The 25,498-nt window shown below is 47.8% G+C and overlaps 1 protein-coding gene across 1 annotated transcript in view; it reads right to left on the bottom strand.

Moving 5' to 3' along the window:
- Positions 1-25,498, bottom strand: part of PAX5 (paired box 5) — a 180,396-nt gene that overhangs the window by 104,399 nt on the left and 50,499 nt on the right. The window contains exon 6 of the mRNA XM_040267670.1: positions 9,532-9,707. Within this exon, the coding sequence (XP_040123604.1) occupies positions 9,532-9,707 (176 nt within the window). The remainder of the gene's footprint in view (positions 1-9,531; positions 9,708-25,498) is intronic.

Raw genomic sequence — 25,498 nt, forward strand, 5'->3', positions numbered from 1 at the left:
GCATCACGGACTCGATGGACGTGAGTCTGAGTGAACTCCGGGAGATGATGATGGACAGGGAGGCCTGGTGTGCTGCGATTCATGGGGTCGCAAAGAGTCGGACACGACTGAGCGAGTGAACTGAACTGAACTGAATGATTCTAAAACCTGTGCCATCTGTCAAATTCTAAACTCTAATGGCTGAGTCTGGTTCTGATGCTTCCTTTATCTCTTCAGTCCGTGGTGTTTTTTTTTCTCTCACCTAACTTTTTGTTGAAAGCTGGACATGATAGTATTGAGTACAGAAACTGATGTAAATAGGCCTTTAGCATGAGGTTTTATGTTAATCTGGTAGATCTCAGCTGTAACTCTCTGTATTGTCTTTCCAAATTTTGCAGTAGCTGCTTGCCCTGCAACCTTAATTCTCTGATGGGTAGAGAATAGTCGTTGCTATTCAGTTTGCTCAGCTTTATCTCTTGTTTCAAATATGGGAGTGGTGACTCCCAGGCTCTTTGTACATCAGAGCCCAAACCAGAAGTCTCCCATATCCTTGTTACTGAAGTACATTGTTTAGCAATTCACCAAGAGTGTATTAGCAGTAAACTCTCTTTTTGTCTGAAATGTTTTCCTTCACTATTAAATGATCATTTCTCTGATGACAGGTCAATTGTTATTATCTCTTAACATTTGAAGATATTTTCTATTGCCATCTGACTTCTGCTGATGCTTTAAAAAGTGTCATCACTCCCATATTTGCAACAAGAAATAAAGCTGAGCACACTGAATGACAACTATTCTCAACCCATCAGAGAATTAAGGTTGCATCTACTGCTGTTACTCTATGCCACACAGCACAGCACAGGCGGTCAATGTCCCTAACATGGCACATGTGTAAAAATTTCTTGGATGAATGAATGAATAAATGAATGAAAGAACAACCCAGCAAGGCACTGGCAGCTCTTTGACAATTCACTTGCAATCTTTAAACCCCACATACACAGAATTTGCCTGTCATTTAAAAGAGCGGAACAGACAGGAAGAAAAAAATGTAAACAAGTCAAAATAAAAATAAGAGATGAATTCCCAATTTGTTTTATCTCTTACAGAATGTTAGAGCTAGAATAAATCTCAGGATGAGCCAGTCTAATCTCCCACCCCAAAGGCAGAAACCATGACCCAGAGAGAAGTGACTGGTCTAAGAGCAGGCCATCATGAAAGGCTAAAGTCTTCCCAGCCTCAGACCTTCAGGCTGGCTGTTCCCTCTGCCTGAGACACTATTCGCACCACCCTCCCCTACCTTGAGCTCAAAGGTGCCATTCTCAGACAGACATTCCTGACCTCCCATCTCAATGAGGTCCCACTCTTTCCTCTCAGCACACCCTAATCTGTCTGTTCTCCATGCTCGTCACACTCCGTAATTATTGGTAGTGGTACACTGCTTTTGCTGGCATAATTATTTTGTTAAAATCTGTCTCTCCATTGCTATTGGTAAATTCTGGGGACCATATCTGTCTTTGTGGTTGCTGTGACCCCAGCACTTAGCACAGTACTTGGCACAGAGCAGGTGCTCCATAAATATTTGCTGAATGAAATCAATCGAGCATTCAGGAGATGTCTACACTTGCAGAGGTCAGCGGGTTGACTCCAGAAGACAGTCTACACCCACAAAAAGCAGAGGTTGGAGAACGTGGCTTCTTACCAGCTACATCATTTGGGGCATGTTACTTAGTTGTTCATCTGCCAAATGAAGATTATACTGCATATACTCTCATATTTGATGTGAGCAAGAGTGCTGTGTGAGAGGTTGCTGGGATTTTTTAGCGAGCAATTCCTTTATCTTCAATTATGCCTCACACTCTGCCAGACCCCCTGCAGGTGGTGGCCCCTGTGGGCAGGACGCAGGTCTGTTTAATCGTCCTCTCCACTGCCTGCCTCCTCAGGGTCTGGCCCTGAACCTCTGGGCAGAGGATGCTGGGCGCTGCATGCAGGCAGTGAGGACAGCAGCAGCCCCTGGTGTCTAGACACCTGGTCCTGGTGTCTCACCAGGAACCCCAGTCCTGTTCTATGCACTGGAAGAGCTGGGCTCATCACTGGCCTCCTAAGACCTTGCAGCCTCCAGTCCTTTGCGGCTCTGAGCCACAGCCCCCGTGACTCAAGCCTCTCTGCCTGCCCTAGTGAGGACCCCGAGGGAACTGCCCTCAGTGTTCCTGCCACGCTGCAGCAGGAAAGGTCTCCTGTTGCCTCTCCTGTCCCTTCCCCTCTTCCCATCAGACCATCTCACTCTTCTTACGCTAGAATCATTCTCTCAAGTTGGAAGGACACTGACTTTTAACTGATCAAGTCCTCAGTGGATTCTTAAACTTCTAATACAGCATATATGATTCTCCTTATATGCCTCCAGTGATGGGATGCTCACTACAAGGAGGCCCACTCCACTATGAGAAAGCTTGGGCTATTAGAAAGTTCTCTTAGCCTGTCTCCTTCCCTGCTCACACCCCTAAGTCTTCCCTTCTTTAGACCAAACAGTCCCAATTTTTCCAGTCATCCCTTCGAGGAAAGGCTTTCTTTTTTTTTAATTAATTAATTTATTTTAATTGGAGGTCAATTACTTTACAATATTGTGGTGGGTTTTGCCATACACTGACATGAATCAGCCACGGGGGTACATGTGTCCCCTATCCCAAACCCCCCTCCCACCTCCCTCCCCATTCCATCCCTCTGGGTTGTCCCAGTGCACCAGCTTTGAGTGCCCTGTTTCACGCATCAAACTTGGCCTGGTCATCTATTTTACATACAGTAATATATATGTTTCAAAGCTATTCTCTCAAATCATCCCACCCTCGTCTTCTCCCACAGAGTCCAAAAGTCTGCTCTTTATATCTGTGTCTCTTTTGCTGTCTTGCATATAGGGTTGTCACTACCATCTTTCTAAATTCCATATATATATCTTAATATACTATATTGGTGTTTTTCTTTCTGACTTACTTCACTCTGTATAACAAGCTCCAGTTTCATCCACCTCATTAGAACTGACTCAAATATGCTCTTTTTTATAGCTGGATAATATTCCATTGTGTATATGTACCACAACTTCCTCATCCCGTCTGCCGATGGACATCTAGGTTGCTTCCATGTCCTAGCTATTGTAAACAGTGCTTCAATGAACACTGGGGTACACATGTCTCTTTCAATCCTGGTTCGGGGAAAGACTTTCAACCTCCTCTTCTGAATAAACTCTATTCTGTCTGCAGTGGAGGAGCCTGGCCCTGAGCACAGCCCTGCAGTGCAAAGTGAGAGGAGCATAGCTAGTTCAGAGCAGAGGGGGACAGTCACTGCCCCAACTTCGGCTCAGGCCTCTAGAGACCATGTTGGTTTGCCGGCAGCCCCAGCACTTCCTGATTCCTGCAGAGCTCCCAGGGTGAGTAGATTGGACCCCCCGGCTGTGTCTCTAGGACACTGCCTGCCTGGAAGAGTCCATGGGCAGCCTGATTGTGTTTAACTGTGGGGAATCCAGTGGCTACCAGTGTGAACTCTGGACCTGGCTTCCAACTTGGCTTCACACTTACTGTGTCCCTGTGGCTAAGTCACTGAACTGATCTCACCAAGCCTCAGCCATCCTGTCTGCACAATGGGGATAATAGGAGTTTTGTGACTTTGTAATGAGATGGGGCTGGGAGAATTCTTCTCAGAATAGAGCCAGATCCCTGGTAAGCAATGAATACAACAATTATTAACAGTAATGATTAGAACCTGGTACATTCATGAGCTCAAACAAGAGGCAAGACAGCCTGGACTAAGTGGGTCAGTGAAGGGCTCCCAGGGCAGGCAGGACTCCTGCGGGGCCTGAACAGCATAGATTTAGAAACAGACTGAAAGAGTGTTCCATCCAGAGAAACTGTGAGCAGGAGTTTGGAGAATAACAGCACCAAGAAAGAATAATAACTGAAGTCCCTGCCTCACTCCAAGCTCAGAGCCATCCCTGGGGTTCCCACACTTGGGCATGCATTCACACACACACACGCACCAGCCATCGTCCATGGCCCCCTCGCATATGAGGAGCCCAACCCATGTGGAGCAGTGAGGGGTCAGGCCTGGCTCCAGCAGAGCATTGTGTAGGCAAGCAGAGGGTCATGGGGATGGTGAAGGGCTGGGATGAAGATAAAAAGCTGGGATTTAGATTTTGAGCAGTGGGAAACCACAAGGGCTATTATATGAGGATGAGCTTCAGGAAGAGAAAGCCACCAGTGCAGCAGGAACAGGGCAAGAGGCAGGAGCCCCACGGAAGTTTGCTTCCAGGAGAGCAGACTAGCCCAGGCCTCAGACTCTGGGCTCTTTGGGACACACTGTCTCCAAAAAAAAGCCAGGCCTCATGGCCGCCTGCCAGGCCTTTGGGGTTTAGGGCCATCCTGCTTCTCCAGCCCTGTTGTCTCTGACTTTTTTTCACTCAGCCCATATTCCAACCACTTAGCCTGGCCTGCAGTTCCCTGCTGTACGTCCACCCTCCATGCCTTCGTCCGTGCTGCTCCTTCTGCCTAGAATGCCCTCTTCAACCGACTCTACCTTCTCCACAGAGCTGCATTCTGCCCATCCCTCAAGGCACAGCATGAAAGACACCTCCTCCAGGAAGCTTTTCCCCATTCTTAGCCTGGCACACCTGTCTCCTGTCCCCGCTTCTCTCCCTACCTGCTCTCCTCCCAGAATTCCCTGAAGAAAGAAAACATGTCTGCCACCTCCTCATTTCCTCACAGTCCCCAGCTCTTTTCCTGACTTAGGGAGAGTTCAAACCATCTCTGATGACCCAGCTCAATCCTGCACAGAAACACAAAACCAACCCCTTCCCAGGAAGAGGATGCCCATAGAAGTAGGCAACACTCAGCCCCAGGCCCACCAGCCTGGAGAAATGCCACTGAGCAGAGGGCAAAGCAGCTGATGGGAGCAGGAGGCATTCCTGGTGGCTTCTCTGTTAGCAAGGGACAGGACTTCTCCTGGTTTAACCCCCTGCGACCTTTGAACTTCCTGGGAGGTCAGCTGCACGTCCCCCTTCCCCAGCTGTCTTCCTGTCTCTGGTCCAATGGGAGGGAGGGCCCTGGGCCCGTTCCATTTTGCACCCGTATTGATCTGTTGGCAGCAATGGGCTGGATAATTAGCCAGGAATTAGGGTTTCTATTACAGCCAGGAGGCTGCTCCAGCTGATTTATCACCTGAATAATTTACTGTGATTGAAAGGAAATTAAAATGAACTCCATTTGACAACTGTGAGCTTTTATGGGCTTTAGTGAAGGCTCAAAAGCCAGATTAATAGCCTAGTGTTGGTTAATAGTCTGCCGAGAGTAAATACGGCAGGCTGTGCTCGGGGGGTGGCCTTCCTGCCGTGGCCGGAGGAGGGACTAGCTCCCGCCAGCAGCGTGGCACCCATGACAGCATCAACATGAGTTTTACTGAAACACATTCCACTGTTCGAAACACACACACGCACATACCACCTGCCCGCGTTTCTTTTTTTTTTCCCTTCTCCTCCAAGGTGATTTTTACTCACTCCACATGGAGAAAAAACAGAATTGCTTTTTCAATAACCATTTTGAAAAGGAAGTGTTTCATTGTCCTAGGAGTGTGTATACATTAACCCATTCTACCCAGGGACAAGGTTTTACTAAGTTCCTGTATAAAAGGAAGAAGCATGGATGCTTCCACCCAGGACAGATCTTGGCAGGAAGAGCAGACCGGTGAGGGTGGGCTCTGAGCTTGTGGAAGTGACAGGCAGGACCCCAGCCTGGCCCTGAAGAAGTATGCTCCTCCCATGGCAGTTGGAGGCAGGGGGAGTAAGGAGAATTTGACCACCCAAGCCTCTGGCAAGACTCTGAGGGTTCTAAGAATGACCAGTGGACTCTGGCTGCAAAAGGCCAGTTCTGAAAAGCAGCCAATCAGAAAACTGGCTCCTAGAACTGTTTGGGGACACAGAGGCCCATATATCTGTCTTGTCCAAGGTAGACAAAAGATCTTGAGGCCAGAGTCCAGCTCTGCAGCCTCGACAAATCCCAGAAGCCTGAAAATGGGATGAACGGCTTGAAAAAAAACGTTCCAGTCTGTAAAACGGGCTCACAAATCTTGCCCGGCCTATGTAGCGTGCATTTACATGGAGAGTCTGATAAGAGGATGGATGTGAAAGATCTCTGGAAACTGTAGAGGATCTGCATAGACAGGGAAGATCACTGCCACTACTGCTGGGCTGTGCTAGGTTGATGTCTAAATCACACTCTCTACTGTCCCAGATACAGAAACTGAGGTCTGGAGTAAAAGTGACTTGCCCAGCTGGACAGAGGCTGGACTCAAGTCAGACACTCCCAACTTCAAGGCCAGTAAATGTTCATCTTCCCCCGCGAGCTGCCACTAGACCCTGGAGTGCAGATCAGCTCACATTTGGAAAAGGGGCCGGCCTTGGTGGCCAGAGCTCTGGGCCCCCTCCTGACCGCTGTGGCTCACGAGGCCAGGCTGCCAGCAGGTATGAGAAACCGGTACCCTTGGCGTGCGTCCCTTCCCAGCCTGCGGCCCCTTGCTCGGCCAATATTTATCCAAAGTGACTGGGAGTGCAGAGTGAGGGTATGTCATTCATAGTCCAGTGCCTGTGTGCGTACCCACAGCCCTGTGGTCTCACCTACTATCTCTCCTCATTACGGCCCATTACAGGAAGGTGAAGCAGATTAACCAGAAAGCACTGAGTTAGTCATTATCCCGCAGGCAGGCCCTGCCTCAGAGCCCACACAGTCAGAGTCAGGCCCGCAGTGTGCCATTCTGAAGGACACTGCAAGGCCAGACTGCTAGGAACAGGGTTCCTCCTCCAAGGCCCATCTCCACACAGGCCTATTGACCTGTCCCCCGCTGCCACTTCCTCCAGAACATCCTTCCTCCCTGTGCTCCCTGTGGAGGCAACGTCTCCATTCATCAGGGTCCACAGAATTTGCTCCCTCACCTTGCAGGTTCTGAATCCACATCACATTGCCCCTGTGAGGCTGGGGGCTGAGCTGATGTCTGATTCATCCCGCCCTCCTGCCTCTGGGTGCCCAGCACTGTGCCAGGGTCACAGCTACCATGTAAGATATATATATGCTGGATAAATGAGCAAATGAGCATCTGAGCAAGTGAGTAAATGGATATGTGGGTGGACTCCTCCAAAGCATGAAGCCCTGTAGTCTGCCTGGGCTTCTAGGGCATTCCAAGCTGAATGAATTAGGATTAGATTCTGTGTTTCCATGAGAATCACATAAAACAGAGGGAAACATGATCCCTGACACCTAATGTCTGAATTAAGTAAATAAGAGCTTAGTAGAAATGCCAGAGATTTTGTGCAGAGGTCAGACAAACCCTGTCCTTTCTGTGGGCCTCTAAGAAGTGAGGAGATTGATAGCTTGCCTCTTTTTAGAGCCCTACTGGCTCTAAAATTACATAATATTGTCAAAGGTTACAAGATAACTTTTCTCCCAGATTCTGGAGAGAAAGGTAGGCTTCATCCAAGGAAGGTTCCAAGTTGAGTCCCTTTGCTTTCTCCTTATGGAGTCAGATGGAATGCGGCTTCAGCCATCTCTCTGAAGGGCTCCGAGCAGTGGGACAGGCTGCCTGTGATGGAAACAGACACTTCTCCCTAGAGCCCAGGACCTAGAGTGTGTGAGACTAGCTCTGACCTGCACCTATGACTGTGTGATTCCTGGAGGAGGTGTCACTCAACTGCAGGAGAAAGACGGAAACGCTGAGCACTGTCTATGAGACCAGGCCCGGCTACCCTCTCCCAGCCCCTCCCTGAAGCCCAGCCACACTTTCTTTCCTTCCTCACTCCTGCCACACTTCCTCTGGCCTCAGGGTCTCTGTACTCTTATTCCCTCTGCCAGTCAGTTCTCCCGACCACGTCCCTTCAGGGCTCAGCAGAAGCCCCTGTGGCCTCCAGGCTGGATCAGCACCTGCTTTCTGCCTTTAGAGAACCTCAGACGTCTCCTCCTCAGTGCCTAGCACATCTGTCATCCGTGACCCTCTGAGTAATCCTTCTTTATTGTGATTCTTCCACACATCTGTAGTCTCCCTGAGGGCAGGTCCAAGCCTGTCTTGTTCACTCATGTACCTAGTGATTGGCTCTGTGCCTTGCATATAACAAACACTCATCAGTGTTTGTTAAGTGAATACGTAACTTGTTGGGTGAGTGAGTGAGTGAATGAAAGTCGCTCAGTCATGTCTGACTCTTTGCGACCCCATGGCCAGGCTCCTCTGTCCACGGAATTCTCCTGGCAAGAATACTAGAGTGGGTGTTCATTCTCTCCTCCAGGGAAACTTCTCCACCGTGGGACTGAACTCAGGTCTCCTGCAATCGCAGGCAGATTCTTTATCATCTGAACCACCAGGGCTGCCCAGACTTGTTGGGTGACCTTAGGCCAAGCTTCTTTGCTTCACTAGGCCCCAGTTTCCCATCTGAAAACAAAGTAGCTCGATGCTGTGAGTGCCCTCCTAGGAACCACACAAAGACAGCCAGACTGTCACAGGATGGTGGTCCCTGGGGCCTTGCTCACTCCTCCCCGTCCAAGGTCCCCTCCGGCACCTCCTCTCTCCACGGCAGCCTGTCCTGCAGCCTACACTGTTTGGGGTGACTGTTTGGGAAAACTTCAGAAGCCATCCTCTCATTAGCCTGCAGAGGAAGCTCAGCAGGTTAGTCTTCACCACCAGGACCAGCCAGCAAGTGCCGGGGAAGTCACTACTCTCAGGTCCCTGCATCTCACCCAGTGATGGGGGTTCTCAGCACAAAGGAGTCAAGTCTGAGCCACCTGTGCCTGTGAGGTCTCCAGCCCAGGGCTTGTCACATGCAGGGCACCAGGAAACAGTCTCCTGAATCAAATCTGGTACTCAGGGGAAACCTTATCCAGGTCCTGAGAGCCTCTCCCTGGGCAGAGCCTTTCTGGTCCCTTCCTTCTCTGCAGCCACAGGCAGTGACTGCTTCTCAGCCCAGGTTAGAGCAGGGGAATGTTAGCAAGGGATCATCCTGCTTTCTTCCCTCTCTTGCAAGTAACCCAGCTGTGAGTCTGTCCAGTGAGACACTTCTTCATCTCCAAACTCTTGGATTCAATTCTAAAAGCATGACAGGGCAACGTGACAAGAGGGCTGACAGTGGGGGACACACCAGTGCCATCATCACCTGGTTTATGGCCATACGGTGCTTGTGTATTTCCACTCGCATCCTGACTGACAGGATAATGACCCGAGACCACCTCAAGTGGCTCAGGAGATCATCACACCACCCTGTGTGAAGAGCCCCGGCTAAGCACAGCACCACTCAGCAATGGCAGAGCAACCAGACACAGAACACCCCCCGCTGGGCCCGAGAAAGCAGGCACCAGGGCCAGCAATCGCAAGAGCCCCAGATGTGTCCTCTACACCTCTTGGGAGGCCTCCACTGGCCAGGTATGGCTCTGAGTAAAACCTGGCACTCTCACCCACACCCCGCCAGATGCCTTTGCGTGCATCACCCAGGCCTGCATGCGGGTGGCGGCTGGCGGAGGCAGCCAGTCGGGATCATACCTGCTCGGGCTTGATGGGCTCCGCGGCGGTGAAGATGTCCGAGTAGTGCTGCCTCTCAAACACGCGGTCCAGCACCTCCAGCTGCTGTTGCGTGAACAGGTCTCCCCGCATCTGCTTCCGAAGGAAATCTCTGCCCGGCAGTGAGTGGCCGTTCGGCACAGGAGACTCCTGAATACCTTTGATGAGTACGAGAGAGGAGGGGTGAGTGTGGGTCCCACAAGCTGCTGGGCAAGACAAGCCAGACCCTGGATTGGGAAGAGGGTCTGGGAGACACACAAGCCCACCTCCTTCCCTGATGAAAGGGAGCTCAGATACGGAGGGGTTCTTTGCCAAGGTCACCCGACTGGTTAGACCAGAGCCAGCTTCCCACAGCCACACGCCAGGCCCTGTGTGAAGCATGCATCATTGCAGTTAATCCTCACAATGAAACCAATGCAGATGGTATTATTTCCCCCATTTTGCAGATGAGAAAATTGAGACCTAGAAAAGTCTCAGTGACTGAACAACAAAATCAAGATCACAAATGCAAGTTCTCTTTGATAGAGCAATTGCACCTCTGGGAATTTACTTTACAGTTAGACTTACACATATAGGAAGTGATACATGTACAAAGTCCTAGTAGCAAAAGATTGGAAACAACCAAAGAGTTTGTTTTAGGAACTGGTTAAATAAGTTATGGTATGCTCACACAGAAGAATTCTGTGCAGCAGCAAAAGGAAAGAGGACTTCCTCTGTGAAGTGATACAGAAAGATTTTCAAGATACATCATTAAATGAAAAATAAATAAATAAGATTCAGCACAGCACACAATCTTCTGTGTAAAAAAGGAAGAAAATAAGACTTTACAAGCGTTGTGTGTGTATGTATGTGTGTGTGTATATATGGCTGTGTGTGTATACATATATATATTTATATATTTATCTTTAACTTATATGCAGAATACGTCATGCAAAATGCTGAGCTGCATGAAGCACAAACTGGAATCCAGATTGCCGGGAGAAATATCAATCACCTCAGATATGCGGGTGTCACCACCCTTATGGTAGAAAGTGAAGAACTAAAGAGCCTCTTGAGGAAAGTGAAAGAGGAGAGTGAAAAAGCTGGCTTAAAACCCAAAATTCAGAAAACTAAGATCATGGCATCTGGTTCCATCAGTTCATAGCAAATAGATGGAGAAACAATGGAAACAGTGACAGACTTATTTTCTCGGGCTCCAAAATCACTGCAGATGGTGACTGCGGCCATGAAATTAAAAGATGCTTGCTTCTTGGAAGAAAAGTTATGAGCAACCTAGAGAGCATATTTAAAAGCAGAGACATTACTTTACCAACAAAGGTCTGTCTAGTCAAAGCTATGGTTTTTCCAGTAGTCATGTACGGATGTGAGAGTTGGACTATAAAGAAAGCTGAGCACCGAAGAACTGATGCTTTTGAACTGTGGTGTTGGAGAAGACTCTTGAGAGTCCCTTGGACTACAAGGAGATCAAACCAATCTGTCCTAAAGGAAATCAGTCCTGAATACTCATTGGAAGGACTAAAGCTGAAGCTGAAGCCCCAGTACTCTGGCCACCTAATGCGAAGAACTGACTCATTGGAAAAGACCCTGATGCTGAGAAAGATAGAAGGCAGGAGAAGAAGGGGACAACAGAGGATGAGATGGTTGGATGGCATCATTGACTCAATGGACATGGGTTTGAGCAAGCTCTGAGAGTTGGTGATGGACAGGTGATGGACAGGGAAGCCTAACGTGCTGCAGTCAATGGGGTCGCAAAGAGTAGGACACAACTGAGTGACTGAACTGAACTGAACTGAACTGAACTGATATATATATATGTGTGTGTGTGTTTCTCATGTTGCCTTCCAGAGCCATACGGAAGGCAGCATGAGAAATATTTAGAGTGGTACCCATTTAGGGAGGTAGAAACTAAACAAATGGAGGCAAAAGGGAAGGAGACTTTTCATAGCATGATTGTTTTATTTGCTTTGTTATAGAACTTTAAATGTATTGCCTATTCAGAAATGTAAATTACAAAGAAAGTACAGGATTAAATTCTCTATGGGTTCTGTATTGTTAGCTCTTCACACTATCACAGTCCCTGGTGATGATGCCTACATTTCAAAGAAAATGTTACAAACTATCACTTAAAAATTAAATGGGTTGAAATATATTTTGTGAGGTTTGGGTCTGAACCATTCAAAACAAGAGGAAATAAGGTGGGTGAAAGATTCCAGTGAGGAATGGCCTCCAGGGCCATCATTCCCCAAGGCCCCCTGGAACCAACTTGCTCATTCAGGGCCACCCAGAAACACCGCTGGTGGCCAGGCCCAGAGGAGAGGCCTCAGCTTGTGCCACTGGGAAGCCCTAGGGGGAACCAGAATGTGTCAGATCTCTCCCTGGCAGGAGCCCTTACAGAAGGCCATCCCCAATCCCGCTTCCACCCCTGCCCCACCAGCCCGCTGCTGCCCTAAACTTCATCATCAGGTCAAAGCCCCCCCCCATGTGAAGAAGGAAGCCAAACCAAGGAGCTTGAAGCAGTGGGATACTGTGTCCCTGAGATACTGCCCGAAGTTGGTGTTCCCCGAGATGTCTTATCTGGGGGCAACTACAATACAGGCTCTGACATTTGAACAAAGACACCAGCTTTGGGTGTTGACATGAGTGCTAGCCTTTCAGAGTTCCCTGTGTAGGCAGAGAGCTCGGAGCGCCCCAGCAACCTCTACTGGAAGGGTCTTCAGAGATGGCTCAGGACACCCCTGAGAAAATGCATCCCAGACCAATTCTGGCCCAAGAGGATACCTAAGCTGGACTATAGACTGAATGACCAGACACCCCAACATGAGGGCTCCTCAGTGGGATCTCTGACTCATGTCTTCCAGTCTGGAGCCTGAGGCCCTCCTCCAGAAGCCTGTGACACTGGCCTTCCATGAGACAGGTCCTTGCTCCTGCCCACGGGACATCATCCTCAAAGCCCCCTCTTCCATCATGGCCTAACCCAGGGGGATTATCCCACAAGAGCACCAAGGCTAGCAGTACGTGGGAGCTCCTGGCTCAGACGGTGTCTGCCCAGCAGTGTTTTCCATTGGCTAGCATTCACCAAGTGGCCCTTGTGTGCACAGGTGTACACACACATACACACATGGGGGACGAAGGCTCAGCTGGCTTCTCCTCAGCTGTTGCTCTGGCGAGTCATCCTGACCTCAGACACTCTTGCCAAAGCATGGCCTTGGCCTGAGTGCTCCCACTGAGGAGTCTCTTCCCATCAGAGTAACCGTGTCCACCTTTAGGAGACATCTTCCTGCCCACCAATTCCACATAAACTCCCTAGCCCCTGTCCTCCCTGCCAGGCTCCAAACTCCTAATAAAGGCTCCTTCCTGTCTGCTAGCTCCTGGCCACTCCTGCCAAGGCCTTGCCCTGTTGAGTCTACCTCTTCCCTCCCAATTGGGCTGCCCCACCAGACATGCCACCACCTCGGCCTCTGGAGGAGGTCACTCCCTGGCAGCCAGGCTGCCCTCCTGTCCTCTCCCACGGGCTTCACAGGCTGGGGCTCTGTGCACAGCTCAGAGCTCTGGAAAGCCATAGCTTCGCCTCCACTGAGGAAGCTCGGAGAGGGTGGCTCAGCTGAGGGCTCCTGTGGGCAAGGTCACTGTGTGGTCACCAAGTAGGGCCTGGCACAGAGTTAAGGCTTAGGACACATGCCAAATCAAGTGCACACACTCCGGGTCCTTGGAGGCCCAGAGCCCAGGACACCACTAATTCTGCAGCACAGGCAGCCTCACGAAGTCTTCCAGAAAGAAGGCTCACCACGTCCTGCTCTGAAAGTCAGCCACAGCACCATGTGCTGAGCCTGGGAGAGTGTGCAGACTGTCCTGGTGACCCAGACACAGAGTTGAGGGCTGTGAGCTGGGAAGAGCCACCTGTCCAGTCATTCACCCCAGCACTGCCTCTGCTTTCTCTCTCCTGGCCACTCCTGCCACGAGGTGGGGCATGTCAGGTGGGAGGGAGGTGAAGTCTACCTGCCACTTTGCACAGATGCTAAAAGTCTATTATTTCCTTAAGAAGGCCTGGGGCCCTCCTAAACATACAATCATTTATTAATTCATTTAACAGATACAGATATAGAGTTTACTCTGCACCAGGTAAGACCCTCCCAAAAGGAGTCATGCTTGAAGTGGAAACAGAGGACAAAATGTCAGCAAGAGCAAAGGGGCAAGGGAGGGTATAACAGGCAGAGGTGGAGATGAAGGGGACAGAGGGAGCTGGGGTGAAGAGACCCCAGGAGACTCTGGACAGGCAGGTGGGGGTTGGGTCACAGAGGCCACAGAGGTAATCAGAGCCTCATCAGAGGAGGAGTGGGGTGGGGAGCCATGGAAAGGAGCTGGGGAAACAATCACCCTTCACATTTCTCAGTCCCAGAGCCTGAATTGCTAGTTCCTTTAGTTCAGGCTGTGCTTTCTAACACCTGCTCCCAAAGTTTGGAAAGACTCAATTCAGTTCAGTAGCTCAGTTGTGTCCAACTGTCGCTTTGCGACCCCATGGACTGTAGCACACCAGGCTTCCCTGTCCATCAGCAACTTCAGGGGCTTGCTCAAACTCATGTCCAATGAGTCGGTGATGCCACCCAATCATCTCATCCTCTGTCAATCCCTTCTCCTCTTGCCTTCAATCTTTCCCAGCATCAAGGTCTTTTCCACTCAGAACTGAATGAGTCATTCTTCAAATCAGATGGCCAAAGTATTGGAGCTTCAGCTTCAGCATCAGTCCTTCCAATGAGTATTCAGGACTGATTTCCTTTAGGATGGACTGGTTTGATCTCCTTGCAGTCCAAGGGACTCTCAAGAATCTTCTCCAACACCACAGTTCAAAAGCATCAATTCTTTGGTGCTCATCTTTCTTTATAGTCCAACTCTCACATCCATATGTGACTACTGGAAAAACCATAGCTTTGACTAGATGGACCTTTGTTGGCAAAGTAATGTCTCTACTTTTTAATACACTGTCTAGGTTGGTCTTAGCTTTTCTTCCAAGGAGCAACCATCTTTTAATTTCATGGCTGCAGTCACCATATGTAGTGATTTTGGAGCCCAAGAAAATAAAGTCTGTCACTATTTCCACTGTTTCTCCATCTATTTGCCATGAAGTGATGGGACCAGATCCGATGATCTTTGTTTTCTGAATGTTGAGCTTTAAGCCAACTTTTTCACTCTCCTCTTTCACTTTCATCAAGAGGCTCTTTAGTTCTTCTTCACTTTCTGCCATAAGGGTGGTGACATCTGCATATCTGAGGTTATTGATATTTCTCCCAGCAGTCTTGATTCCAGCTTGTACTTCTTCCAGCCCAACATTTCGTATAATGTACTCTGCATATAAGTTAAATAAGCAGGGTGACAATATACAGTCGTGACCTATTCCTTTCCCAATTTGGAACCAGTCTGTTGTTCCATGTCCTATTCTAACTGTTGCTTCTTGACCTGCATACAGATTTCTCAGGAGGCAGGTCAGGTGGTCTGGTATTCCCGTCTCTTGAAGAATATTCCACAGTTTGTGGTGAGCCACACAGTCAAAGGTTTTGGCGTAATCAATAAAGCAGAAGTAGATGTTTTTCTGGAACTCTCTTGCTTTTTCCATGATCCAGTGGATGTTGGCAATTTGATCTCTGGTTCCTCTGCCTTTTCTAAATCCAGCTTGAACATCTGGAAGTTCATGGTTGACATACTGTTGAAGCCTGGCTTGGAGAATTTTGAGCATTACTTTGCTAGCATGTGAGATGAGTTCAATTGTGTGGTAGTTTCAACATTCTTTGGCATTGCCTTTCTTTGGGATTGAAATGAAAACTGAGCTTTTCCAGTCCTGTGGCCACTGCTGAGTTTTCCAGATTGCAGGCATACTGAGTGCAGCACTTTCACAGCATCATCTTTTAGGATTTGAAATAGTTCAGCTGGAATTCCATCACCTCCACTAGCTTTGTTTGTAGTGATACTTCCTAAAGTCCACTTGACTTCACATTCCAGGATGTCTGGCTCTAGGTGAGTGATCACACCATCGTGGTTATCTAGGTCACGAAGATCATTTTTGTATAGTTTTTCTTCTGTGTATTCTTGCCATCTCTTCTTAATATCTTCTACTTCTGTTAGGTCCATACCATTTCTGTCCTTTATTGAGCCCAACTTTGCATGAAACGTTCCCTTGGTATCTCTAATTTTCTTGAAGAGATCTCTATAGATTTTCCCATTCTCTTGTTTTCCTCATTTCTTTGCACTGACCACTGAGGAAGGCCTCCTTATCTCTCCTTGCTATTCTCTGGATTAGAATCATCTGCATTCAACTGAGTATATTTTTCCTTTTCTCCTTTGCCTTTAGCTTCTCTTCTTTTCTCAGCTATTTGTAAGGGCTCCTCAAACAACCATTTTGCCTTTTTGCATTTCTTTTTCTTGGGGATGGTCTTGATCACTGTCTCCTATACAATGTCACAAACCTCCATCCATCCTCCTTGGAAAGACTAGGAGCTGTTAAGATGAATTTTGCATTTGTACTCCTTTGGAGGTGATACGTAGAGTCAGCCCGTCAGCCACAGGTGACCCACTGAGTCCATACTGAAGGTAGATCACTCCTCATGGCACGTGCCCAGCTGCCAGGATAGACACTAACCATGCGCACCCATGCCACCTCCTCCAGCATGTCTTCCTTCATGCCCTAGTCACTTCTCCATCTCACCACTTTCTCCCTTGTCTTAGAAGTCAAGCCCCTAGGCTCTTCACTCTGACAGCACTATTAGCTACCTTGGGGAGAGACACCACAGTTAATTTATCTCTGTCCTCTCCAAAGAGAACATTTGCAGAATAAATGAACAAATTAGTAATACTACCTTCACTCCGCAGATCTGGTCTGCAAATGTCACATTCCATCTGACCTCATTCATTCATTTATTTGTTCATTCTTGCCTCAATCAACCTAAGGGAGCAGGGCGCTAGGCTAATGCAGGGCAAACAGTGATAAGCAAAAGCTGGCCCAGCCCTGTCCTTGTGGAGTTATGCCCAGTGGAAGAGGCAAACGTTAACTGAAAAATAATCAGACCAGGAAAGGTGAAAGTGTCAACCATGACAAATTCTCTGACAAAAAGACTCATGGTTCTCAGGGGCCAGGGACATGGCTGACTTATCTCTGGGTGCCACAGACAGTGGGTGAGTACAAGCCAGACTATATGCACAGAGACAGCTGTGCATATAAAACTGAACACCAGAAAAACCACCCCCTCCACAAGGACTGCTCTGAATCTCCAGGTCTCCAATGGACACTTCTGTAGCGTTTCCCATCCACAAAGATGCTGTCTGACTTCACTGGAGAATGCGGTCTTGGAGACAGGCTCCAGAAGCACTCAGACCCATTTTATTCCAGGGAGGAAAAGCTGAATTTGCAATGTGAATGGTATGCTTAAATATATGGATAGACATGGGCAAAGTACAAAGGTATACAGGGGGCATGGTATCTTTAAATCTTTTTTTCTACTCCAAATCAAATAATATGTAATAGACCCAGTGCTGGGCTTAGTCAACCATGGCTCGTCGAATTAACATTCTGGAAGCTAGCTTCAGGGGAGCAAGGGGCAGGAAGCTGTGTCTCGGGGAGCAAAGAAATGCTGGCTTTAAATTTCAGGTTAAACCAATGTTATTCACAACCTGGCTTTGAAGCTAAAAGCTTTACACAATCGGGTCTGGTCACGCAAAGAGGGAGGAAGCAAAAGAGCCTCAGATTCCCATCTGTCAAGAGAAAGCTGTCTCTTGTGTGTCTTAAAAGATCATAAACCCATTGCATTTTCTTTAGAGCACAGCAGATTCAGGGGTTTTGCATTTTTTCTTGGAGGGTCCTGGTTTGTTTCTTTAAAAATCATCATGTACTTTATGTCCACAGATGCACCCTGGGAGAAAAGAAATAAAATAAAAAACAAACAGGAATCTCCCTAATTCTGCTGGCATCATGGCCTTTGGGATGCAGCCCCAGCCGGAAGCCCAGGAGCCCAGGAAAGGAGGCTGGAGCTACTGAGTCAGTCTCTGGCCTTTCTCTGAGCCCCATTTCCCTGCAGAGCCCAGCTCAAGTCAGAGCTCCGAAACAGCCTCTTTTATCCTCAGCATGGCCCAGCAGTGGAAGGGCCCAGTGGGAAAAGGGCTGGGAGCCAGCACATGTGGGTTATATCCCTGACTCTGCCCTTACTTGCTGGGTGGGCCAGACAAGTTCCTCTCCCTCTCTTGGCCTTAGGTGCCCCACCAATAAACTAAGGAGGCTGTTAGTCATTTCTAACCACTTTCCTCTTTAAAATCCATGTAGATTTTGTCTACAAAATTTAAGTATTAAATGAGCATTCATCTATTTTTACATTTTGGTTGTGCTTTCCATTTTGGTTGTTTGTGCAGTCTTTGTAAGGGGGTAATCTACAACCCAATATTCATTCTACCCCTAAATGATGGCCAAAGGTACCCAAGGGATTTTCTGTTTGCTAATATCTGGTTTAGAGATGGACATGTGGGTGGGGGAGGGCTTCTAGGAGGAAGTCAGAGACAGGAGAAACCTTTGTTTTCCCACTGAGCTACGTTTTTTTGAAATTGTGAAAATAGCTCCCAGATCCCACCGTTAATGCTTCTCAGCACTACAATGGGCCCTTCCCTTACCCCAGGCTCTTCTGTCCTCTCCCAGTCTGGCTGGCAGTGCTCCGAGGAGGCTGACATCTAGCCAGCCTGCTGCTCTGGACTCGGGCACCCACCACGCTCACAGCCCTGCCTCCCTCAGTGAAGATGGAGGCAGAGCCAGGTCTTAGTGTGTCGCGTGCCACAGGAGTCTGGAGCCAGCACAGTGGGGAACACCGAACTGGTAGGGCCTGGGGCATTTCCAGCTTGAGTCAAGCGAGTCCAGGGAGTTTGGGGTGGTTTTCACCAGATGGGGAAACAGCAATCATAGCTGTCATAGCTAATTGTTAATTCTTTTTTTTTTTTTTTTTTTTGACCACACCAGGTGGCTTGCAGGATCCTAACTCCCCGACCAGCGATCAAACCCAGGCCCCAGCAGTGAAAGCACTGAATCCTAATCCCTGCACCAACAGGAAATTCCCTGTTGTAGCTAATTCTTAAAGCAATCCATAAAGCAGAAACCAACCAAATTCAGACCTTGCTAATCTGCAGCTTTAAGAAATTGTTTCAGATGCAAGAGAAGCTTGCTGAGGGTAGTAGTGGCTCCAGAATTTATCCTCAGGAGATGCTAGATAAGACCACGGGTTACAAAGGGGAGGTGAGGGTGGACAGCGTATTTGTTCTGGGGCTACATTAGCAAAAACCCTGCCTACGCTGAGAGAACACTATGGATCCCTAGCAAAGATGAAGGGAAGAGAAGACCTCTGAAGGCAGAGGTGATGGGGGCATAGGCTCTTTAATCCCTGGTCTCACAGTGGATGGAACACTGCTCCATGCCAGCCTCCCAGACGAGTTATCTTCACATTTTAAATTTCACTGACCCTCAGGGCATCTGGGGGGGGGGAGTGCATATTCTTACTCCATTTTACAGATGAGAAAACTGAGGCTCAGCAAGGTTGAGTAGCTGAGGTCACTCAGCTGGGATTTGTATGTACTTCAGTCGCTTGTCTGCAGATCCAGTGCTCTCTCCACTTCCCTCCTTGGGTCAACTACTAAGACTAAAACCCTCTGTTTCTTCATCTGTAAACCAGTAAGCAGGACATGGTAAACAGAATAGTGGTAAGCGGGACCATCTCGAGGGTTTTATAAGAAATAACTGAAATCATCTCAGTGACACACTTAACGTGAAGTTAGTGTCCACACAACATTAGCTGCTGTCTGCATCATTTTCACCAGGAAAACCTTTCCAAGGCTGCCATAGGACAAAGCCCAGCCTTCCTAGGACTCCGTGATCTGCCCCTCCGGTCAGGAGCTTTCTCAACACCATCCAAGCAGGCTACTCCTGATTCCTCAAGAGTCCATGTTCCCCCATTCACCGTCCCTTCTGCTGACTCACCCTTCACCCCAGCCCACCAAAGGCTCGTCTAAAACCCACCTCCTCTCGGAAGCACGAAGGCTAAACTAATCACACTGTCTTCTAACTCTCCTCAGCAAGCTGCACGGCCTACCACCGTTATCCTGGATTTCACCCCTTTACAATCCACTCTGTGAGATCCATCCTCTTGGAATCTCCATTTGATTGCTGAGGAAACTGGCAGAGATAACAAGTAACTTGCACAAGGTCACAACAAGGTCACATGGCAGAGCACTTGCACACCTTTTAACGGTCTTCAAGTGAAGCCAGCCACTGTGATGGATGTGGCACAGCCCATTGGGTAGGTTCAAATCCTCACTCCATCTCTTAGAAGCTTGTGATACTTGAGAAACTTTAATCTCTAATCCTCATATTCTCATACATAAAATGGGATAATACATAATGGTACATGGAATTGATGAAAGAATTGAATAAGGATACATGTAAAGTGCTTAGCATAGCTCCTGGCACAGAATAAGTGCTCAATAAACACAAGCTATTTCTAGAATTACTCCGGCATACCTTGTTTTATTAAGCATTGCTTTATTGTGCTTTGCAGATAATTGCATTTTTTTTTTTAACAAATTGATGGTTCGTGGCAACCCTGCAGCAAATGAGTCTATCAGTGCCTTTTTTTCCCCAGCAGCATTTGCTCACTTCGTGTCCCATGTCACATTTTGGTAATTCTCACAATAGTTCAAACCCTCTACCAGCAAAAAGACTTCGAGGCACTGAAGACTTAGATGGTAGTTAGCATTGGCACCCCACTCTAGTACTCTTGCCTTGAAAATCCCATGGACAGAGGAGCCTGGTAGGCTGCAGTCCAGAGGGCTGCGAAGAGTCAGACATGACTGAGTGACTTCACTTTCACTTTTCACTTTCATGCATTGGAGAAGGAAATGGCAACCTACTCCAGTGTTCTTGCCTGGAGAATCCCAGGGACGGCGGAGCCTAGTGGGCTGCCGTCTATGGGGTCACACAGAGTTGGACACGACTAAAGCAACTTAGCAGCATTTTTATCAATAAAGTATTTTTTAATTAAGGTATGTACATCTGTTTTTACACACAGTGCTACTGCAGACTTAATAGACCACAGTATAGTATAAACATAACTTTTATATGCACAGGAAAACCAAAAAAGTGTGTTGACTCCATTTATTTCAAGTTGATTAACTGCGGTGGTATGGAACCAAACCCGAAATGTCTCCAAGGTATGCCTGTATTTCTTTCCTTCCCTGCTCAGAGTATAAGCTCTCTGAGGGCTGAGCCCATGTCTGACTCACCACAAACAAGGGAGATGCTGATTAATGTTTATTGACTGAATGAGTGACCTGGGAAGACTTGAGGGGTTGAAGGCCGAATGGTTCAGGGGAACTCAGTAATGGGATAGTCTCTAGCATCATTGGAGAACTCGGGAGAAAACCTCTGGGAGTGACCTCCATTATATCAGTGATCCCAAAGGAGGAAAGAGTGAACCAACTAAGTGTTTATGTTCTACGTTCTAAGAGCCAAGGCGGTTCACAAAATTTTAAACAAGAGGATGATAAACTACCAAAACTCAGTTGAGCACTAAGCTTCCTGGCAACACACACCAAAAGGAAAACACAGTAAGTCGTATAGTGTATGTGCTCACAACAACAACAAAATGCCATTAATTCTTCCACTCAAAATAATTCATAGCACTTCTATTCTCTGCATGGTGTTTTGAATGCTTAGGGTGACTCTAAGGTGACTAATAAGCGAGATGTGGGTCCTAGAAGAGGGACTATCAGAGCCAGACCTCAATTAAAGGAAGGGAACAGGTGCTGGGATAACGTAGCACCAGTCAGCAATGTCTTGAGAGCATCTGTACTATGAGCCAGGCCCTGTGCTGGGAATCAGGGCGGCAGGACTGGAAAGGTCTCCCGGCAGCCCAGAACCAACATCAATGTTCCGGGTGATTTTATAAATGCCATCCTAAACCAGGGCCACACACTGAGAAAAATCAGAGCGGCATGGAGGAAAATTCCATTGGAACGACCATTATTCAGCCATTAGTTTCACTCAATCTTTCTTCTCGGAGAAGGAAAACGCGAAATTGTAAAATTGCTAAATACGTTCAGGTTCGACCAGAGTGAATCTGATTGTGCTCTGTGTTAACCAGTGAGTCACAGGCTGTCAGAGAGGGAAAGACCCCAAAGGGCCAAAGATTCCACACTTAGTTTGGGGCCAGAAGGCAGGACTAAGGGGAGCTGAGCCTAGGAAGACATGAGGCCCCTGACTCCTGTTTCAAGCCTCATGATCGATTCGTTCCTAAGCTACCTGCACCAAATTCCCGCTGAGTGTCTGGTCCTGCACTTGGTACCTGAGCTAGAGAGGGACGTTTTAACACTTGCCTTCAAGTAGGGGATACAGGCAAGTGAAAAATTCCAATGTACTAAGCTAAGTCCAGAGCCCTGAAGGAGCCAAAGGCTGAGGTAAGCCTGAGAAGCAGAGGCAGCCCTGGGAGCTAGACAGAAGTAGGCAACCCTCATACAGAGCTTACTCTGTGCCAGGAACTATTCTAAACACCTTATCTATTTAATCCACACAACAACCCAGTGATGTCAAGTTTGTTACTACCCCTTCCCACTTTACAGATGAGGAAACTGAGGCACAGGGAGGTTAATCACCTTGCCCAAGGTCACACAGCTGGGAGACGGAGGAGAAGGGATCGAAACCCAAGCAGCCTGGCTCCAGAGTCTGCGCCTAACTCTATGCTAAACTGCTCCACTTAATCCAGACTGGGAGCAGGAGTGATCCAGAAAGCCCCCGTGGAAAAGATGAAGCCTGAGTCTTAGGGATAAGTGGGAAGGAGTTAGCCAAAGAAAGGGGCAGGGAAGAACTACATTCCAACCAGAAGGCACAGCACATGCAAAGGCCCAGAGGCACAAAAAAGCCTAGGTGCATGGGAATGGCTATAACTCAGTAAGTTTAGTGGGCAGAAAGAGGACAGGGGGTGGGTTCTCCCTGTTTAACCACTTTGTACCATTATCCAGAGCTGAGGTACAAACAGTACAAACACATTATTGAAGCTGTCCTCGTGCTGGTATGAAGCGATGGATTTCTTTGTGCTTAAATGAATCAAGATGACCTCAAAGCACAGACAAGAAGAAAGTAATACCTTGTGCATTGCCCCAGGACAAGTCTGTTCTCTCTAATCCAAGTCCACTACCTCGTATATTAGGACCTAATTACTCCACCTTACAGAGAGATAGGCACACTAATTAGGAACGATGTTAACCACCATAGTGAAACTATTCCAAAGCAAATGAAATATTACTAGGAGCAAAAGGGTGATCTGTTTCTGTGAATTGTGCTTTCAAATGAGATCAAAGAATGCTAAAGGCTTCATTTTAATTATACCTGGAAGGACTTCTCATGTATGCATACCTTTTTCAGCTTTCATGAACACAGCAGTCTGTCCCCCACACCCCACTGTGCAGAAATAAATAAATAAAAGGGTTTAAAAATCATATTTACTCTGATATCTTTGCATTACCCCCATTTGAGTTTTTAAATTATTGTCTTTATTTTTTTCCAAGGACAATATAACTAAAAAGAAGGTTCATATTGTGGAGTGTATCTATTTGATCATTGCACAAATGTTTTCAGGAGAAATCACTATATTTCTCCAAGATGGGTATGGGTTTTGTCATAGATCAAAGTGATAGGGAGGAAAAAAAGATAAATCATCAGAGATCCAAAAATACTTTTCATTTGGAGAAGATATCAGGCCATTTCGATGGGGCTGATGGAGTCCCTGTTCTGTCTCCATTACCTGAGGCAGGCAGCCCCAGACAGGAGCCAACTACTGAGATTATATTCCCCATAAGATGGTCCCCAATATATATATATATATATGATCTTCAACCTCTATTGATTGACCAATTTCACAAGCAAAGACTGGTGAAATGAAGCTGAAATGAACATCATGCTTTAACTCATTGAACCTATCAGGCCTGAGTTAATCTCACTGTCCACTGTCTCTGATAGAATTCAATTGATCAATCATGTTTCGGTGATAGTACCATTTCACTGGCTTATTGCTTCTTCATTTCAGAGCTTGACCTGTTAGATATACTCAGACTGGCTCGACTACTCTTGGATACACAGAGATCAGCCTCTGTCTGCCAACGTGTGTCATCTCCTGTCCCAGCTGAAAAGAACTCAAGAGGCTTTTGTGTAAATCTGTGGTATGTTTTTCCACCCGAAATACACACATCAGGGGTGGATTTATGATGGTGTGGAACTGAACAAGCACAAATTATAAGAGGAGCTCTTCATTCTGCACGGAAACACCATCATTGCCTTTTACATAGCTAAACTGACGTGCTCAGGCTCTGTATTCAACAGAGGCAGGTTCTTGTATTATGTTGGCAAGTGTGTGTCCCCAGAGTAAGGCACATGTGGAAATGGTAACAACAATTACAATAATAATAACAATCAAGTACTCCTCAAGTACACATTCATGCTGACCTTTCATACCCATCCATCAGCTTCTCTGATTCTCACCGTAGCCTCAGGAGGTGAGCAAGAGATTATCATTCTCATTTACAGACAAGAAAATGGGTTCAGAGAGGGGACATGTCTTGACCAAAGTCACACAGCAGAGCTATCGGGCCAGTAGAGCCTGCGAGTCCTGATGTCTCAGCACCTGAGTGCCTCTTAACCCACTGAGTCTAACTTCCAGGGAATTTCAGAACTGCTGAGTCATTTAGGGTATACCGCTTTGTCCCTGGCTACCTAGATGAAGGAAACATCCTCAAAATTAGGCTCAGAGCATTTTGGAGCTGAGGATGGATTCTAAGATCAGTTGCAGAATCTTCTTAGCTTAGAAACTGAGACCAAGAGAGCAATAAACTGTTTTCCACAGTCAACAAGACACTCAGCAGCCCAATCAGGACTCAAACCTGGCTCCTGAGCCCTGAACTCTTCATGCTTTCTCTCAACACTTCTCCTGATCCATGCCAAGCCAATGAGCTCCTGTCAACAGAGAGAATTTCACTCTCCACTGTCAACATAGCCCAATGCGCTGCTTTGGTTCCTCTGTGGCATTTGATTTAATTTTCCCAACTGCAAACCAAGATGTTGTGCTTTGGGAAAAGGGGGACAGGGGCTCCACCCAGCTGTCTGCCTGGGGGAGGTGGCTCTTGAAGCCACAAAGCTGAACCCAGCGTGCGGGTCTCTGGAGGAGGCCAGGGCCATGACAGTTTGCAAATAAGCCTTGCATCTGCTTAGAGCCGGCAGTCTGCAAACACACTAATGGACTTTCCTCTGCCCACGGGGAGCTTTGGAGAAGCAATAAATAAAGTAGGCGCCTCTGGGGGGAGCCATTGCTGAGACCAGAGATGGCACTGAGATGAGGGGCTTGCTGAGGGTGGGGGAAGGGCTTCTGGGCCTCCCACTGCAGCATGCTGCACCCCTTCCTCCCCACAGTGCATCCTCCAGAAACCCCAATCCCTGCAACCCCAACCCCTCAGTCTGTGCTCCAAATAGTCAGGCCCTGGTCTAATTATATCAATACACTTACAATTCAGTTCAGACATACAACCCTTGTAGGTTGGAGGGGCTCATGTGGTCTGATGTGGCCACAGAGTAGAGACCTCTTTGGAGGGGGATGAGAAGAGGCCCAGAGGCCAGATGGAGCCCTCGCCCAGGAGAGAGCCCATGGCGAAAACGGCGAGAATGGCTACACAGGTTCAAGAGCAGGTTCAGGAGACAATGAAAAGGGAACATGGACTGGAGTTAGGGACTCACTGGTGGTGGAGGACAGAATGCACCTCTGAACTGCCCTGTGAGACGCTCTGGACTGCCCTCCACTTCTGCCCCATCTCACTGGAGTAAAGTCCACAGCTTACAATCCCTGTTGCATCGAGATTCCCCTGCCCTGCAGCCCCACCTTCCTGATGTCCCTCT

The sequence above is a fragment of the Oryx dammah genome, unplaced genomic scaffold, assembly GCF_014754425.2.
Source record: "Oryx dammah isolate SB20612 unplaced genomic scaffold, SCBI_Odam_1.1 HiC_scaffold_1, whole genome shotgun sequence".
Classification (NCBI taxonomy): domain Eukaryota; kingdom Metazoa; phylum Chordata; class Mammalia; order Artiodactyla; family Bovidae; genus Oryx; species Oryx dammah.